Source organism: Salvelinus alpinus, chromosome 10 (genome assembly GCF_045679555.1).
Source record: "Salvelinus alpinus chromosome 10, SLU_Salpinus.1, whole genome shotgun sequence".
Lineage (NCBI taxonomy): Eukaryota > Metazoa > Chordata > Actinopteri > Salmoniformes > Salmonidae > Salvelinus > Salvelinus alpinus.
Window position 1 is genome coordinate 26,768,899 of NC_092095.1, and position 20,328 is coordinate 26,789,226.

A 20,328-nucleotide genomic window follows, 5' to 3' on the forward strand; every position below is an offset into this window, starting at 1 on the left:
ATTCCTCCACCAAACTTTACAGTTGGCACTATGCATTCAGGCAGGTAGGGTTCTCCTGGCATCTGCCAAACTCAGATTTGTCCATCGGACTGCCAGATGGTGAAGCTTCATCACTCCAGAGAACGCGTTTCCACTGCTCCAGAGTCCAATGGCGCCGAGCTTTACACCATGGTGATTTTAGGCTTGTGTGTGGCTGCTCGGCCATTGAATCCCATTTCATGAAGCTCCCAACAAACAGTTATTGTACTGACGTTGCTTCCTGAGGCAGTTTGGAACTCGGTAGTGAGTGTTGCAACTGAGGACAGCCGATTTTTACACGCTACGTGCTTCAGCACTCGGCGGTCCCGTTCTGTGAGCTTGTGTGGCCTACCACTTTGAGGCTGAGCCGTTGTTGCTCCGAGACATTTCCGCTTCACAATAACAGCACTTACAGTTGACCGGGGCAGCACTATCAGGGCTGAAATTTTACGAACTGACTTGTTGGAAAGGTTGCATGTTATGACGGTGCCACATTGAAAGTCACTGAGCTCATTAGCTAGGCCATTCTACTGCCAATGTTTGTCTATGCAGATTGCATGGCAGTGTGCTCAATTTCATATACCCATCAGCAACTCGTGTGGCTGAAATAGCCGAATCCACATACTTTTGTTTATATAGTGTCTACGCAATGTTTGTGTTTGTGCAGTTGTGTGCGTCTGCATGTCACTTTCGTACCATCATTAATACCAAACACACTATTCCCAGGGCTTATCTTGCTGCTGTCACGCCTGCCCTTGCTCCTTGATGTACATCTGGTGCGGTGGGGATGGGTTGGTCATTAGAATATTGGGATTTATCTGGCACAGTGGAGCGGTAAGCAGAACAGCTAGCGCCACGGGAAGCCCGCCCGGCCCTTTGTCATAATGATGCTGCTGCTGCATTTCACCCTTCTCTGAGCGCACAATTCATTTACACCAACCTCCATATTCTCCCATAATCCCCCTCTCTTTCAATCAGAGTGCAATCTGAGCAAGCCACTGTGATAGGTTAAGAGGCATCTATTGTGCATCACATGTCTTCGTTAGCCCCATAGAAGAGACAGAACCAGTTTTACCTGCCTCTGTTCCAGGGGGAAATGGAATGATGATACGCAGGTGTGTATTTTAAGCCCTGAGGTAATGTGGTCAGCAGAGGGATTTAGGAGGCCTGGGGTGTCTCACTATGGAGCGGTGTGGCGCTACTATCCTAGTCCCTGGTGAAGCTTGTGACAGTGACACATCTGGGACAAGTCTAGTGATTGGGGGAGGGGAAAGCCCCCATGTCTACTTTCCAGTCACTCTTCCTGGTCTGATCACAACCCCTAGTTCCTCTTCCTAACCCATCAGTTGTTGCAGATCTGAATGAACTAAACTCAGCAAAAAAAAGAAACGTCCTCTCACTGTCAACTGTGTTTATTTTCAGCAAACTTAACATGTGTAAATATTTGTATGACCATAACAAGATTCAACAACTGAGACATAAACTGAACAAGTTCCACAGACATGTGACTAACAGAACTGGAATAATGTGTCTCTGAACAAAGGGAGGGTCAAAATCAAAAGTAACACTCAGTATCTGGTGTGGCCACCAGCTGCATTAAGTACTGCAGTGCATCTCCTCCTCATGGACTGCACCAGATTTGCCAGTTCTTGCTGTGAGATGTTACCCCACTCTTCTACCAAGGCACCTGCAATTTCTCTGACATTTCTGGGGGGAATGGCCCTAGACCTCACCCCCCGATCCAACAGGTCCCAGACGTGCTCAATGGGATTGAGATCCGTGCTCTTCACTGGCCATGGCAGAACACTGACATTCCTGTCTTGCAGGAAATCACGCACAGAACGAGCAGTATGGCTGGTGGCATTGTCATGCTGGAGGGTCATGTCAGGATGAGCCTGCAGGAAGGGTACCACATGAGGGAGGAGGATGTCTTCCCTGTAACGCACAGGGTTGAGATTGCCTGAAATGACAACAAGCTCAGTCCGAGGATGCTGTGACACACCGCCCCAGACCATGACGAACCCTCCACCTCCAAATCGATCCCGCTCCAGAGTACAGGCCTCGGTGTAACGCTCAGTCCTTCGACGATAAACGCGAATCCGACCATCACCCCTGTTGAGAAAAAAACGCGACTCGTCAGTGAAGAGCACTTTTTGCCAGTCCTGTCTGGTACAGCGACGGTGGGTTTGTGCACATAGGTGACGTTGTTGCCGGTGATGTCTGGTGAGGATCTTACTTACAACAGGCCTACAAGCCCTCAGTCCAGCCTCTCTCAGCCTATTACGGACAGTCTGAGCACTGATGGAGGGATTGTGCGTTGCTGGTGTAACTCGGGCAGTTGTTGTTGCCATCCTGTACCTGTCCCGCAGGTGTGATGTTCGGATGTACCGATCCTGTGCAGGTGTTGTTACACGTGGTCTGCCACTGCGAGGATGATCAGCTGTCCGTCCTGTCTCCCTGTAGCGCTGTCTTATGCGTCTCACAGTACGGACATTGCAATTTATTGCCTTGGCCACAGCTGCAGTTCTCATGCCTCCTTGCAGCATGCCTAAGGCACGTTCACGCAGATGAGCAGGGACCCTGGGCATCTTTCTTTTGGTGTTTTTCAGAGTCAGTAAAAAGGCCTCTTTAGTGTCCTAAGTGTTCATAACTGTGACCTTAATTGCCTACCGTCTGTAAGCTGTTAGTGTCTTAACGACCGTTCCACAGGTACATGTTCATTAATTGTTTATGGTTCATTGACCAAGCATGGGAAACAGTGTTTAAACCCTTTACAATGAAGATCTGTGAAGTTATTTGGATTTTTACGAATTATCTTTGAAAGACAGGGTTCTGAAAAGGGGACGTTTCTTTTTTTGCTGAGTTTAGATAGGTGTAAGTTAGGTGTAGCCATCAGTTTGCATGCTCTTCTATCTCTCTCTCTTTCTCTTTCCCCATCTCTTTCTGAAAAGGCAGTTGTTTTCCTTTCCCCAGCATTGATGACTGGAGGGATGTGTAATTCCCTCTGTGGCATTAAGTGGGTTCCCCCCCTCTTCTCTCCTCCTTTTTCACGTTTAATTCCTCCCAGTGACAGATGATGGGTAATTGAGAATGAAGATGCCATTTTTGGAGCCTAGTGACAATTAGGCTGCTCAATCATATTGGATCTGTTTGAATGTTTTTGTTTTGAAGGAAAATGGGCACAAAGCCCGTTGGAAACCATGACTGATGTCGAAACTGTGTGGTGTCCACGTGCCAGTGGCTTACTGCTAATCAGTGGTCTTACAGTGTTCGCTGCTCATTTTCCATGGTTGAATTTGTGGTTTGTTGGCCCAGATTTGATTGAAGTTGTCTCTGCTGCCTCTCCTATTAAATGGTCCTTTATCGTGCTACTGTATGATGTAAGAGTTGTCATTGCTTAAGAGCTGTTAATATTGAATGTGTAGAGCATGTCCCATGGGAGATGGGAGATGTTCCAGTAGGAGCTTCCTTATTAACCAGAGCTATAAGACCTCATGACTCACTCTGATTTAAACATGGATTTGCGTTAATGCCGTCAACATTTCTGTGTTGGTGAACAGTAGTAGCTTATATTAAAAAAAACTGTTTCTGCCTATGACAGGCTATTGAGACTGTGATGAAAATGTATATTGAGACTCGATATGTCTCTGTTCACCTACAGTATGTCCTTGTCTAGTAAATTTAAAGTCATAGAGTGGGTATCTCTAGGGATACATGAGAATCAGGATTCTGACAGGCCTCTTAAAATCAAAAGGACCCAAGGACGTTTATGGCTGCTCATGACACTTGATGACGAAGACAGATTTGATCTTCCGTCTTCAAAACATCAAAAACCCAGGTTAGGTTTAAGGAGAGGGGCGGTGTCAGCTCTGCCCTCTGAAATGCCAATCTTGTGTCAACCACACGCTTAGCTTTGGGTGGAATTCCCACTACCCACTGCCAGCTTCCTCACTCTGGCAGGTACAGCTAGTGGGTTCTTTGAACTACTGTATGCCTGGCGCTTAACGTGCATTATTGATGGTAAGGGGCTGTTCTGCGATGCCAGAGGCTTTTTCTGCTCCATTACTGGACTCCCACTGGGACGTAGACACTACATGTGAGATGAGATGCACACTTCACATTGGCTAACACAGTTAGTACTGACTCCCTCTATTTCTACTAGGGACACTTCATCCAAACTAGCGTTGGCTAACACGGTTAGCACTGACACCCTCTATTTCTACTAGGGAAACGTCACTTTAGTTAGCGTTGGCTAACACAGTTAGCAATGACCTGCTCTATTTCTATGTGCCCTAGCTGTATGAAGCCTCTGTCTGCCTGTTGCAGAGCTCTAGTCATTAGTGCTAGACTGGCTTCTCTAATCCGCCAGCAGCACCCTGGGGACAACTGCAGGAAGTGTTTACCGCAGGCCACATAATTCTCTCTCTCTCTTTCCGTCTCTCTCTCTCTCTCTTTCCGTCTCTCTCTCTCTCTCTCTCTCTCTTGGTTGATTTCCCTTTACCACTTTAGCTCTCTGTCTCACTCACATGTGCACCTCTCTATTTCATTCTCTCCCCCTCCCCATGTCCTCTGCATACTCTCTTCCTCACACTCAATCCCGCTCCCTCTAGCTTTGCTCTCATACACACACTCCCCTTTCCACTTAGGTGCTGTTGAGCTCGACTGATGACCTTCAGTGTGACCTCCAGAAACTAGCTAGCAACCTCTCAGACAGGAAGTGAGGGGAAGGCCACTCATGACTTGATGAGCTGTCTGCACAGTAAAGGCCTCAGACGTAACGCATCAACACAGCGTGAGCTGGTGTGAGAATGGATTTGTAAAAGGGCCGCTTTTCATAGGCGTGAGAAATTGTGACAGGAACATTAAAGGCTAAGACCGGCTCAGTTTAGCTTTTCGCTAGCAGCCTGGCTGTCTGTCACTAGCTCTCACTCACTGCAGGCCTGTGCCAAGTTGTTTAACTGAGAGCCGGCGGCGCTTAACTTTTCGCAGGGGTGCAGACCTGGGGTCAGGCCTCCTCGATAAGGGTGCACTGTAGCCAGCCTCGGTGCCTTTGTCCAGGGGGAAGGTTTTTTCCGTCGCACCGGAGAACTGGGTCAAGGGGATTAATTTCCTGGCCTGGCTGGATCTAGTCGTTCGGCGCTAATGGGAGATTAGCTGGGAAGTTTCAGTTCCAAAACGTCTCTGGGTGCCGCCTGCCTGTTCTTCACATGGGTTGGGGGGATATTTAGGAAGTGATTGGTGCCTCTAAATAGGGGTAGTTGGGATGCGGAATGGGCAAAGGAGGGGGTTTGAAGGGGGTGGATGTTTTCCCACCCCTGCTGTTCATCAATGTGTCTGGATTAATTACAGGGAGCATTGTGTTCATGGGGGGCAGACTGGCCAGGAATCAGGTGGTGTAGGGGGGTATCATTGGCCTTTTATTACCAGAACTCTTTCATTACCATTGGGTGGTGGAGGGTCTTTTTTTTAAAAACTTTTTTGTATATACAATCTTTTGATTGGCCACCCACAATTCCCCATTGCTTTTATTTTGTTGGCTATCTGGTGTCCATTTTGTTTCTCAAAGTCACTGCAGACTCAGAGTTATGAATAGGGTAATTGCTCAGCTCGGAGTAATGTGCCCTTGAGTGTAATGGGCTATTAGCGGCTCTATGTTAATTGTTTTAGCCTTTCTCGTGGCACAGTCAGGGCAGTGTGTGAATAGCCTCTCTCTCCCCCAGTCTGCTCTGCTGTTACATGGTTCATAGAAGCTATGTTTTGCCCAGCTTTCTTTTTGCAGCAGCTATATTCCTCATAGATATCTGTAATGAGGTTATGTGAGCGAGCACAGCACCACTGGGGGTTCGGTAAGTAGTGGAATTAAAAGAGGGCCTAATGAGGTTTCTCTCTCTCTATCCCTCTCCTCATCCCTTTGCTCTCTTCACTCTCATTTGCTTCCTACAGCAGTCTAAAGTCAACCCTATCTGTACAGTAGGCACACTCATGACAGACAGTGAACGCTTTCCTCTCAGAAAAACAACAGTATTGACAAAGCTTCTAGAATGTTTTCTCATGTTTCATTTTCAGAATCACTTGTTGAGCCGTGGGTTTAAAATAGTTTTGGAGAGGCTATGTTGGAATATTTGTGTCAGCTAGTCTGTTTTTTGCACTGATTAATGTCTCTTCAAGTGATGTTTTCATGGAGAGGAGGATATTATGTCTACGTGTGAGTAACATTGGCCTCTCTCCCACTACCTAGGTATCGGTAAGAATGTGATCTGTGACCGCACCGCCACCCCACTGGATGCCTTTCGCATGATGTCGGCCGCCCAGTACTACCCCAAGCTGCTGAGCATCATGGGAAACGTACTGCGCTTCCTTCCCGCCTTCGTACGCATGAAGGAGCTAGTGGAGGAGGGCTACGTGGGGGAGCTGCTGGTCTGCGAGGCCCAGGTCCACAGCGGCAGCCTGTTGGGTAAGAAGTACAACTGGAGCTGTGACGACCTGATGGGCGGTGGGGGGCTGCACTCAGTAGGCAGCTACATCATTGACCTGCTCACTTTTCTCACGGGCCAGCGGGCGGCCAAGGTGCACGGCTTCCTCAAGACTTTCGTCAAGCAGACGGAGCACATCTGCGGCATCCGACAGATTACCAGCGACGACTTCTGCACCTTCCAGATGGTGCTGGAGGGCGGCGCCTGCTGCACCGTCACACTCAACTTCAACGTGCCTGGTGACTTCCGCCAGGAGGTGATCGTGGTGGGCACGGTGGGCCGGCTGACGGTCAGCGGCACGGACCTGTACGGCCAGAAGAACACCATGGAGGGAGGGCCGGAGCTACTTCTGAAAGACAGCACCCCTCTGGAGAATGCCTCCCTACCGGAGAAGGCTTTCAGTGACATCCCCTCACCCTACCTGACAGGAACCATCCGTATGGTGCAGGCGGTGCGGCAGGCCTTTGAGGACCAGGACGACCGGCGCACGTGGGACGAAAGGCCGCTGACTATGGCGGCCACATTTGAGGACTGCCTGTACGCACTTTGCGTGGTGGACACCATCAAGAAGTCCAACCAGTGCGGCGAGTGGCAGAACATTGAGGTGATGAAAGAGGAGCCCGAGGTAAGCCCGGCGTACCTTATCAGCGAGGCCATGCGGCGCAGCAGGATGTCGCTCTACTGCTAGCACTGGCACCAAAATGGCTGCCTGGTGCTAGAGACTGGGGGTGAGAGAGCTGTCACTGTGCCCTGATTGGTTCGCAACCCTAAAAAAGATGTGAACAGTGATGAACTCTCTCCGATCTCATTGTCCTCTCTTCTGCATGATCTATTCTGGATTACTACGCCGCGCATTGTGACTCTGAGAAAGGAGAGGAATAAAGAGCACCTCCAAAAAGAAAAAGGCGTTGCTATGGATGCTACAGTCGGGTCAACAGAGTGGTTTAACTGTACCTCTAGAGAGGTGAATGTTTAATCCCCAGGGGGCTTCGGACCCTGTCTCTGTGTATGTCTGCTGTGTGTGAAACCAGAGAAGAAAAACGCAGAAAAATCAATCGTTTGTCTGGTAGGGCTTTTAGTGAGGTCCCCTCCTCCGGTTAAGTATGCAATAAATCCAATCAGAGCTCCAGGCCAGTGGAATTATGTCATCCTAAGCAAAAAAAAGTGTGATGGGTCCACACTCATTCACACTCAGAATTATGTAATCCTGCCTGAATCAAGGGAATGCCTTTTTTGCCTGCTTCTCGTTTTTGTAGTAACGTCCATATGCAATAGACCGACACATAATCTGTGGATGGTGGTGCAATCCCATGCTAAGCCTAGGCACATGTCTGCTATCCCCATGTTTTCAATCTCAAGGTCATGCCTGTTGCTAAACTAATATCCTTAGCTTAGCCAGCTAGGTTAGCGGTGCATGCGCTAAAGCTTCTAACACAACAGCAACGATGTAGAGTAAAACAATCAGTAATAGTGTCCCTGTGGGTTAGTGCATGGATGGGACACTTCCACGCATTAAACATTCCGATCTGCTTGTAAAGGCTAGTGTTTTGTGACTCTTTATAGTTTGTGTGAATATGTAGCTTAGGACTACTAACAGAAGGGCAAGTAGAACATGGTCTATTTAAGAGAAGACCTCTGGTTTTCACCTTGTCATTTACTCATCACTATCCACACAGGTCACAAGAGATGATAGTAGTACAGTAGCAGAAATTCACGAAGCCAAAACATTTTTGTATTTTATTCAAGCTCGATCTTATTGTTTCCCCAGTGTTGATTGTGTTCTCAAATTATGCTACTGTATATCTCGCCATCTGCATTTGCCTACTTTTCCATAGTCTTGTATAAGTCAAAAAAGTTAATATGGTTTCAAATGTGTCATGATATAAATGTACTGTATGTATTTGATTTGTTTTTAAACTATCTGCGAAAGACAGGAACTGGAACATGTTTTGATACACTCACTGTTCAGTGTAAAATTATTTATTTTTCATTTTGGACTGATTCGTACTGTATCGGGAGAAGATGTCTAGTTCGTGGGCGACAGTTGAGGTAAGAGAGGCCTTTTAGTATTCCGTTTCTCTGTGTGTTGGTCCATACTGTGGGATGTCTGAAGACAATGACTACTTTAGTTGGAGTATATAGACGTTTTTTTAGTCATGTGGTCCTAAATTGTAATAAATGTTGATAGGTGCAGCCATTTTAAGATTTGTAGCTATTTAACCGTTATCGTCTGTCCAGTCACCCATTTTTCCCTGTGTTCATGTTTCATTCGATGTGGTATATTGTGTTTTACAGTGGGTTTTGGAACATTTAATATTTTTCTGACCATGCTCCGGGTTAGTTTGTTTGGCATTTGTGTCGTGCAAGTTATTTTTTAAGTAGCTTTTCAACCAACAAGACAAGCTTCTCACATGCTGCTGACCTTTCCCAAGTTCTGTAAATACTATCTCACTCTGATTGGGTGACATGATGTGTTCTGCATAGAAACATGATAAGATGTCACCTGTTATACCATTGCAGATCATAATAGCTTATCAATACTGTAGACTTTCCCCTTTGTCCAATGAGGACCTTTATACCATAAACATGCCTTGATCTTTTCAATGAAACCTGGAAAACATTATACTGGAATAAACTCTCCAAAGTTGCACACTATGGTATAAGAACCCCCAGTTACTTGATGGACTTTGCCATCTAAAGGATGGAGACACAGAGCAACGTCTAAAGCTGTGCTCTTTCCAACTCTCTCTGTTAGTCCCCTATATTCCTAAGCCGGGTCTATGGCCTAATTTCAAACAATGCTCCTCTAAAGCTGCACCCAGAGAACAGGAGAGGAAGTCCCCTGTTGAGGCCTTATAGGGAGGACGTAGGAACCGTGGTTTAGTCTCCAGTCTTCCAGTCTGGATAAAACTATAGCTTTACATATATGACAGGAAAGAAATAAGGACTAAATTAAATCAAACACTTGAAGTAAATCCTTGAACACTTCACATTTATAACGTATGCTGAATCAAACATATTATCATGTAATATCAATGTAGGGGAGAAAAGATCATTGCAAAGTAGAGAGGAGTCCCTTTAGCAGTTTGATCCAGCACCCATGTGTATTTAGGCTTAATCCTACATCTTGCTGAGGTGCTGTAGAGCAGTGCTTCTCAAACCTCTCCTCTGGAACCCCCAAATGTTTTCCTGATTCACCTTGTCAAGGGGTGCGTTTCTCTGCCCAGACATTACAATGCCTGGATATGTGGTTAGCTGATACGTAAAATACCTATGTTAGAGCAATCTGGTGCCCGACGGCACTGTTGATGAGGTGGCACGTGACCATTGGTGGAATGGCTGGTGGTCCCCGAGGTGAGATTTGAGGATCACTGCTCTGGAGGCACCTTACCATTTTCTTCTACACTGAACAAAAATATAAACGCAACATGCAACAATTGCAAAGATTTTACTGAGTTATAATTCATATAAGGAAATCAGTCAATTTAAATAAATTCATCAGGCCCTAATCTATGGATTTCACATCACTGGGAATACAGATATGCATCTGTTGGTCACAGGTATCTTTCAAAAAAAGGTAGGGTGTGGATCAGAAAACCAGTCAGTATCTGGTGTGACCTCCATCATGCAGCGCGACTCCTTCGCATAGAGTTGATCAGACTGTTGATTGTGGCCTCTAGAATGTTATCCCACTCCTCTTCAATGGCTGTGCGAAGTTGTTTGGTATTGTCGGGAACTGGAAAACGCTGTCGTACACATCGATCCAGAGCATCCCAAACATGGGTGACATGTCTGGTGAGTATGCAGGCCATGGAAGAACTGGGACATTTTCAGCTTCCAGAAATTGTATACAGGTCTTTGCGACATGGGGCCGTGCATTATCATGCTGAAACATGAGGTGATGGCGGCAGATGAATGGCACGACAATGGGCCTCAGGATCTTGTCACGGTATCTCTGTGCATTCAAATTGCCATTGATAAAATGCAATTGTGTTCGTTGTCCATAGCTTATGCCTGTCCATACCATAACCCCACCGCCACCATGGGTCACTCTGTTTACCACGTTGACATCAGCAAACCACTCGCCCACACAACGCCATACGCTGTCTGCCATTTGCCCGGTACAGTTGAAACCGGGATTCATCCGTGAAGAGCACACTTCTCCAGTGTGCCAGTGGCCATCGAAGGTGAGCATTTGCCCACTGAAGTCGGTCACAACGCCAAACTGCAGTCAGGTCAAGACCCTGGTGAGGACGATGAGCATGCAGATGAGCTTCCCTGAGACGGTTTCTGACAGTTTGTGCAGAAATCCTTCGGTTGTGCAAACCCACAGTTTCACCAGCTGTCAGGGTGTCTGGTCTCAGACGATCCCGCAGGTGAAGAAACCAAATGTGGAGGTTCTGGGCTGACGTGGTTACACGTGGTCTGCGGTTGTGAGGCCGGTTGGACGTACTGCCAAATTCTCTAAAACGACGTTGGAGGCGGCTTATGGTAGAGAAATTAACATTACAGTCTCTGGCAATAGCTCTAGTGGACAATCCTACTCTCAGCATGCCAATTGCACGCTCCCTCAAAACTTGAGACATCTGTGACAAAACTGCACATTTTAGAGTGGCCTTTTATTGCCCCCAGCACAAGTTGCACCTGTGTAATGATCATGTTGTTTAATCAGCTTATTGATATGCCACACCTGTCAGATGGATGGATTGTCTTGGCAAAGGAGAAATGCTCACTAACAGGGATGTCAACAAATGTGTGCACAACATTTGAGAGAAATAAGCTTTTTGTGCATATGGAACATTTCTAGGATGTTTTATTTCAGCTCATTAAACATGGGACCAACACTTTACATTTTGCGTTTTATATTTCTGTTCAGTGTAAATATCCAGGCCAGTTGATGTAAAATATTTAAGTTGTTGAATATTTAATGTCTGAAATTATAAGATTTAATCCATCTGATGTCTGCTGACTGATTTATACATTTGAATTTAATCCAGGGGTGTCAAACTCACCAGGGGTGTCAAACTCATTCCACGGAGGGTCTAGTGTCTGCAGGTTCTGTTTTTTCCTTTCAATTAAGCCCTAGACAACCAGGTGTGGGGAGATCCTTACTATTTACTTAATTCATCAGTCAAGTTCAAGGAAGGAGCGAAACCCGCAGACACTCGGCCCTCCTTGGAATGAGTTTGACACCCGGGATTTCATTTCTTTATGCCAATTATTATTTTATTTTTATAAAGTGTATGTTTCAGGTCACAGCTAATATTGGTTACGTTTTATGATAAAATGGATATGTATTTGAATGGACAACTGCTGTATTACCGTCAAAGCTGCAACACCTGGAGTATTACTACTGCGGTCAATACAACTGGAAAACGTGTATCACTGTACCCGAAGGTATTACCCTTATAGCACTGTAGGGGTGCCATTCTCTGAGACACTGTAGTCACTGTCTGTCTAGTATGGAGAGAAAAAAGAGCAGTCACATTACTTATTGTCATTGCTCACTTCGCTTGTGGGTTCTTACGATCCAGCTCTTGGCTTCAAAAAAGAACAAAACTTGAAACACGGGGGAGATGTTACAGTGTGTGTGTGCTTTTTCTGTGTTGTTTGCTGAAATGTATATATTTTAGATCTCCTTGCTGTGCCAGCATTTACAAACACTTGAGGAGATTGGGGCTTCCTGCTTCAATATAGCTAGTAATCTAGCTATGTGTGATAGATTTGTGAAACAAAGACTCAAATGTGGTTTGGCCACCTGACTCTGCAATTCCCCTCCCCCTCTCCCTGGCCCCGTTGCCCTAAGGGGGTCACTGTTCATAATGAGAGAAGCAACCTCAAAGAGGTGCTTCTTGTGCACCCTCAGTTTGTCACCTAGCAACCACTGTGGCAGCCACTGTGCCAAAACTCAGCCCATCTTGGATTTTTTCTCTCCACTCATTCTCTCTCCTGTTCCTGTCTCTGTTTCTCTGTCTGTGTTTTGTGTTTCACTGACACACTTTCTTCCTCTCTCAACATTTCTCTTCTTCACTCTCTTTTATTCTCTGTCTCTCTAGAGAGAGCCAGGTCACAGCCTGGAGGACAAACTCACTCGGTGCTTCTGCAGACCACTGCTACCTTAGCATTTAGTTCACCATTCTGATTAAAGAGCCACTTATATTTAAGCTGTAAGAGGAAATATGACATTGATAGATTTCCCCCACATTTCACCTACCATACAAAGTGTACTTTGTCATTCATTATGTCACAGACAAAGCAACCACTGGGCAAGGAAGCTTACATTAAGCCTGCTTATTTTGATGAAAAAATTATTGTTGTAATTGTATTATGATGATGACGATGATGGTCATTTGATATGTTATGTCTTATCTCAATATAGACATGATGGCAATAGTCAGTAAAGCAAATGACTACTGCTGTTAGTTGGGTGACTGTTTCCTTTCATACTAAGGAAACCCTAAACTCTACTCCTACTTGCCCTAGTGTCCATTTTCTTGACTCCAGGCTGGAGTAGCCAATCAGGCAGTAGCCAATCTGGTAGTCCCAGGCCACTTTTGTTTACTGTGCTCATTAGGTCAGAAGTGGTAACTATGGTGACCGCTGAAAAGGGTGACACACACACAGGAACCCTCCCCAACAGGTTAGTAAATGCTGGTAATCACAGTTGCTGTACCGTTCAATTGCTTAGTTCATGTTGAAGGAAATGTCCATCTTGATGATGTAATGACGCTTGTTGACTATTTATTATACTATATGTATATCGTGGACGCATGGACCTTTGTAAATATTTTGAACCAATAGGCTCATATTAATCCGTCTTAAACTAGAGAATGTACTGTAGGAATATATTTATATTTTCTATATATCAGAAAATGACAGTTGTGATTTGGGAGTTGGGTTGAGAAGAGGTGGTGGGTGTCACATTAATAACGGTCCTCGTTTCTCTCTTTGTAGAATATGGAAAGGCATGATCATGTGCATCTGTTAATGGAGTCTTCATTCATTCCTTGGGCTGGCTCTGTGAACCCTTTGTCAGTGTTCTACTGTTTGATCTCCCCCCTCCAGTGCTCTGCATCGCTATTGTGTATGTGCGCATGTTAATAGTAAGCGAAAGTGTGTGAGTGTGTTGCTAGGGGGGTAAATGTGTCTTGTTCTGAACACATCACCCTGGTGTTCATGAAAGCCTGCAACATGGTTTACCGCTTTAAAATTTGTCTGATGCTGCAGTTTCTAGGGATAAAAAAAATAGATACCTACCTACACCTTGTCATGGTTTCATTTCTTCACTGCATCACAGCCTTATCACTCCACATAGTCTGGAATTACTCAGACATATCAGTAGTTGCACATTTTACAACACACACACATACATTAACCCACATTTACACATCATGCATCGCACAACTTGACCAGGGTCAGGGAGGCAGGTAAGTGTGACTTGGTAGAACGTGTTTGCGGAATATGTGTGTGACGGTGTGTATCGTATGTAGGCCATCTATGTGTCTTGGTACGCTCTGGCCCTGTAGTGTGTGACCTGTAGTGATTTTGAAGGACTGCTCAGGCCCTTCATCACGCTCCTCTCCCTCCATCTCTTGACACACATTAGCCTTTTCCAGTTGCGGCAAACCAGAATGATAAGATTAGCTTGAATACTGACATACACATTGATGTTTTGAACCTCCTGATATCAGTAAAGACCATCTCTAAGGAGGTGCTGACAGAGGCCTTCTGCTGCCACCTAGTGACTGGAATAGAAACTCCCTGTTCTCTCCACAACCACTATCAACATAATGCAGAACTATTTAATGACGCTATTTTAGGGCTTGTGGTTTTCCTTCCTTCTAATCTGGGACTTAATTAGATGTGGGACATGTGTAAGCAATTGACTCTATATAAGCTGAAAGGTTTCTGCCTCCTTATTTGCAGCTCTTGTAAAAGTTGTCTCCCTCATGTTTCACCCCAGATAACCTCCTATTCAGTGAAGGGGAAACAACCAAAAGGAATGAATTAAGGCCCACACCCACAGTTCCACCAAACAACATCAAACAGACAGTTTCCCTGCAGAATGGCGTCAAACGTGGTTTCCATATGTTGGATGTGTTTAACACCGTTCCATATATTCCATTCCAGCCATTACAATGAGGATGTCCTCCTAAAGCGCCTCCCACCAGCTTCCTCTGGTGTGCAATCCATAAGAAGCAGGTTAAAACCCGCTGTAAATTCATATCAATGAAATGTGTGGCCGTGGTACTTTTATAAGGAGTTCAAGGGGGGCTAGAGCAATCTGCGGGTAATGCAAGGTACATTTAAATGCCAGTGATCTGGAGAGAAAGAGAGAGATGGTTTGATGCCCCTACAGAGAACTGAGTTTTATATACCCCCCCCCCCCCAGCTTTGTCAGAATGCTTTAATAGCCACATCAATCTGGGTTAATCTTATCCTGTCATAGTGTCAGAGGTTTGAGACGACTTTAATATGGAGAGAATGATGCCCCGTGGGGAGAGAGATTGGGAGCAAGAGAAAGAGAAGCGAGAGAGACTGTACTGCACATCAAATGTATAAATCAAACGCACCAAAAAAATATGCTGTGACTGATTTACGTATTTGATGTGCAGTACAGTCTCTCTCGCTTCTCTTTCTATTGCTTCCAAATCTCTCTGTCTCTCACTCTCCATATTAAAGTCGTCTCAATCCTCTAACACTATGACAGGATGAGATTAACCCAGATTGATGCGGCTATTAAAACGTTCTGATAAAGCGGGAGAGTGGGATATAAAACCCTGCCACGGTTCTCTGTAGGAGCATCAAACCATCTCTTTCTCCTCTCTCTCTCTCGCTTTCTCTATTTCCATATCACTGGCATTTAAATGTACTTTGCATTACCCGTACATTCATTTTTCTACCTTTAATTCCACTCAACCAGACACACACTTACTACACACTCCTTTGAACACCCCCTCTCTCCTGTCACTGTGAGTGACACTCAGGTAGTGAGACACTGGTTCACATTTTCTCCCCCTCGGTTTGAGATTGTGTGCATGTAGCAAAACCTGAGGGGATTATGATGTATTGTAGATGAAGACATGCCAGTGGTTCTGTGGTTATTCCCATGCTTGGGTAGATACTTTATATTTATGTTTCACTTTCATGGTCTGTAGCTAGGAGATTATAAAAAGATACCGTCCTAGAGAGCTGCTGTGTGCAGTGTTTTATTTCTGCCCTGTTACAACATACTGGATTCCACTTAGCTGCTCATCAGGACTTTGATTGGCTGAATGAGGTGTGATAGGGGCTGGAGCAAAAGCCTGCACATTCAGTAGTTCTCCAGGAGAAGGGTTGGCCACCACGGCTGTTCTTTCATCTTCAATGTGCTTTATGACATGTCACCTTATAATGCTGTTCACCACTGTAGAACCTCTAGAGTGGGAGGAGCAGTGTCCAAATTTGGTCATAAACATTTTCAATTGTTAGTAAGAGAGGACCTCACACTTACATCTGATTACATTGATGTTGAATCTCTTTTCATAGAAAATCCCTCTTAATTTTTTGATGGTAATTGGATGCATATATCGGCTTCCCGATTCTGACATTGGTAGTTTCATTGATATCCTTGCATCAACCTTGGATTTGATTAATAATGAAGATAACATTTGTTTTCTATTGGGGGATTACAACATACATTTATTTAAAAGTGAGAACCACCCACTGACATTGACTTTTTGAATACTTTATACTCCAGCTAACTATATCCCCTCATCTACGGTGGCAAGAAAAAGTATGTGAACCCTTTGGAATTACCTGGATTTCTGCATAAATTGGTCATCAAATTTGAGTCACAAGTCACAACAATAGACAAACAGTGTGCTTAAACTAATAACTCACAAATTATTGTATTTTTGTTGTCTATATTGAATACATCATTTAAACATTCACAGTATAGGTTGGGAAAAGTATGTGAACCCCTATAGGCTATTGACTTCTCCAAATGCTAATTGGAGTCAGCTAACCTGGAGTCCAATCAATGAGACGAGATTGGAGATGTTGGTTAGAATTGCCCTGCCCTATAAAAAGAAACTCAGTGTGAGTTTGCTATTCACAAGAAGCATTGCCTGATGTGAACCATGCCTCGAACTAAAGAGATCTCAGAAGACCTAAGATTAAGAATTGTTGACTTGCATAAAGCTGGAAAGGTTTACAAAAGTATCTCTAAAAGCCTTGATGTTGATCAGTCCACGGTAAGACAAATTTGTCTATAAATGTAGAAAGTTGCTACTCTCCCTCTCAGCACTGTTGCTACTCTCCCTAGGAGTGGCCGTCCTGCAAAGATAACTGCAAGAGCACAGAGCAGAATGCTCAATGAGGTTAACAAGAATGGGAGGACCCCACGTTAGAAGCCACTGCTGTCCAAAAAAAAACATTGCTGCACATCGGAAGTATGCAAAAGTGCACCTGGATGTTCCACAGCGCTACTGGCAAAATACTCTGTGGACAGAATAAATTATAGTTGAGTTGTTTGGAAGGAACACACAACACTATGTGTGGAGAGAAAAAAAGCACAGCACACAAACATCAAAACCTCATCCCAACTGTAAAGTATGGTGGTGGGAGCATCATGGTTTGGGGCTGGTTTACTGCCTCAGGGCCTGGGCAGCTTGCTATCATCGATGGAAAAATGAATTCCCAATTTAATCAAGACATTTTGCAGGAGAATGTTAGGCTTATTTTCTGCCAATTGAAGCTCAACAGAAGTTGGGTGATGCAACAGGACAACGACTCAAAACACAGAAGTAAATCAACAACAGATTGGCTTCAACAGAAGAAAATATGCTTTCTGGACTGGCCCAGTCAGAGTCCCTGACCTCAACCCGATTGGAGATGCTGTGGCATGACCTCAAGAGAGCAGTTCAGACCAGACATCCCAAGAATACTGCCTAACTGAAACCGTTTTGTAAAGAGGAATGGTCCAAAATTCCTCCTGACCGTTATGCAGGTCTGATCCGCAGCTACAGAAAACATTGGGTTAAGGTTATTGCTGCCAAAGGAGGGCCAACCAGTTATTAAATCCAAGGGTTCACATACCTTTTCCATCCTGCACTGTGAATGTTTACACGGTGTGTTCAATAAAGACATGAAAACGTATAATTGTTTGTGTTATTAGTTTAAGCAGACTGTGTTTATCTATTGTTGTGACCTAGATGAAGATCAGATTTTATGACCAATTTATGCAGAAATCCAGGTATTTCCAAAGGGTTCTTGCCACTGTATAAGCCCACAAGAGTGACCATGTTTCTTGATGTTTTTACAACTTGTGGTCAATTCAATTGATTGGACATTATTTGGAAAGGCACACACCTATCTATATAAGGTCCCACAGTTGACAGTGCATGTCAGAGCAAAAACCAAGCCATGAGGTTGAAGGAATTGTTTGTGAGGCTCAGAGACCGGATTGTGTCAAGGCCCAGATCTGGGGAAGGGTACCAAAACATTTCTACAGCATTGAAGGTCCCCAAGAACACAATGACATCCATCATTCTTAAATAGAAGAAGTTAGGAACCATCAAGACTCTTCCTAGAGCCTGCCGCCCAGCCAAACTGAGCAATCGGGGGAGAAGGGCCTTGGTCAGGGAGGTGACCAAAAACCCGATGGTCACTCTGAAAGAGCTCTGGAGTTCCTTTGTGGAGATGGGAGAACCTTCCAGATGGACAACCATCTCTGCAGCACTCCATCAATCAGGCCTTTATGGTAGAGTGGCAAGACGGAAGCCACTCCTCAGTAAAAGGCACATGACTGCCTGCTTGGAGTTTGCCAAAAGTCACCTAAAGACTCTCAGACCATGAGAAACAAGATTCTCTGTTCTGATGAAACCAAGATTGAACCCTTTGGCCTGAATGCCAAGCATCACTTCTGGAGGAAACCTGGCACCATCCCTACTAGAGTTCGACCGATTATGATTTTAACGCCGATACCGATACCGATTTATTGGAGGACCCAAAAAAAACGATGCAGATTATTATTTTTTTCTTTATTTGTAATAATGACAATTACAACAATACTGAATGAACACTTACTTTAACTTAATAAAATCAATTTAGCCTCAAATAAATAATGAAACATGTTCAATTTGGTTTAAATAATGCAAAAACAAAGTGTTGGAGAAGAAAGTAAAAGTGCAATATGTGCCATGTAAAAAAAAAAATTCCTTGCTCAGAACATGAGAACATATGAAAGCTGGTGGTTCCTTTTAACATGAGTCTTCAATATTCCCAGGTAAGAAGTTTTAGGTTGTAGTTATTATATGACTTTTTCTCTCTATACCATTTGTATTTCATATACCTTTGACTATTGGATTTTCTTATAGGCACTTTAGTATTGCCAGTGTAACAGTATAGCTTCAGTCCCTCTCCTCGCCCCTACCTGGGCTCTAACCAGGAACACATCGGGGAACAATTACTCCAAGTCTCAGAGCGAGTGACGTTTGAAACGCTATTAGCGCGCACCCCGCTAACTAGCTAGCCATTTCACATCGGTTACACGAGCCTAATCTCGGGAGTTGATAGGCTTGAAGTCATAAACAGCTCAATGCTTGAAGCACAGCGAAGAGCTGCTGGCAAACGCACGAAAGTGCTGTTTGAATTAATGCTTACGAGCCTGTTGCTGCCTACCATCGCTCTATCAAATCATAGACTTAATTATAACATAACACACAGAAATACGAGCCTTTGGTCATTAATATGGTCGAATCCGGAAACTATCATTTCGAAAACAAAACGTTTATTCTTTCAGTGAAATACGGAACCGTTGAGGGGTTTATAAAAAAATACATTCCTTTGGTTAATACTGGAGGATTTTGGAGAGGGAGATCTCTGGATTTCCTCTCCTTTAAATTTACGACAGGGTGCAAGCTGTCAAACCGGCCCAGTTCCCTCAAACCGGCCCAGAGCTCTGGTTACTGTCAACCATTGCCAAGCTGATCTGACATATTGGATCCTCACAGGACAGTCATGACAACTGTTTGTTTTTTTGTGATTGGTTCATTTGTACATTTATAATTAGTAGGTTTTGTTATCTGTTTTAACAAACCTTTGTATATTTTTGTACTATGTATTGTATATAGTTTTTTGTGGTTTTTATAGAAACCTTTGGTGTTCCAACAACACTTGTATACCGTTTATGTATTTATTTTTATCTGTATTGTTGTTTATCACTTATTTTCTTTGGTGCAAATAAATTAAAGCTTAAACCATGCCCGATGGGCCTTCACAATAGCGTAATATTCAAAAACAAATTATTAAAAACACATTTAGAGAGAAACTAAATGTTAAGGTGTTTTATTGACAGAACCAGCATATTTCATGAAGCCTTTTCATTTGCCCTCAACATCAGCTATCCCACCAAGAGCCCAGGCTTCTCAGTCCAAGGCCCACATTGAAGACAGGCAGTGAAGTAAAGAGACCACCAACGCATGTAGGCGGATCCCTTTTTTTAGGAAGAGGATTCCGTGGTGGGGAAGGGCAGCTTCAGGTACTGGTACCACTGTTTGAGTTGCCGCGGCAACAGCAGCAGGACTTTCTCGGTGAGGAAAAGCAGTGCTTCCTGCATGGCTGGTTGAAGCAACTGATTGGCAGGCATGGAGAGGACCAGGAGACAGAATTTCTCCTTCAGAGGTAGATGAGAGACAGGGTCATGTTCATTAGGACCCAAATGGGGGGGAAAAAGACAAACAGGGTGCTTCTTGTCCAGTAAGAACCGCTTGTTCTGAGTTTCCGTTACAAAACATTTTACTACGGTATGCACTAATGAATACAACCCAGGTTGAGTGTTTCTGTGTCTTCTAGG

At 44.5% G+C, this 20,328-nt stretch overlaps 1 protein-coding gene across 1 annotated transcript in view; it reads left to right on the forward strand.

The window, feature by feature from the left end:
* gfod1 (glucose-fructose oxidoreductase domain containing 1) overlaps nt 1-13,751 on the forward strand; it is a 44,647-nt gene extending 30,896 nt beyond the window's left edge. The window contains exon 2 of the mRNA XM_071328686.1: nt 6,257-13,751. Within this exon, the coding sequence (XP_071184787.1) occupies nt 6,257-7,179 (923 nt within the window). The 3' untranslated portion in view covers nt 7,180-13,751. The remainder of the gene's footprint in view (nt 1-6,256) is intronic.
* The last annotated feature ends 6,577 nt before the right edge of the window (nt 13,752-20,328 follow it).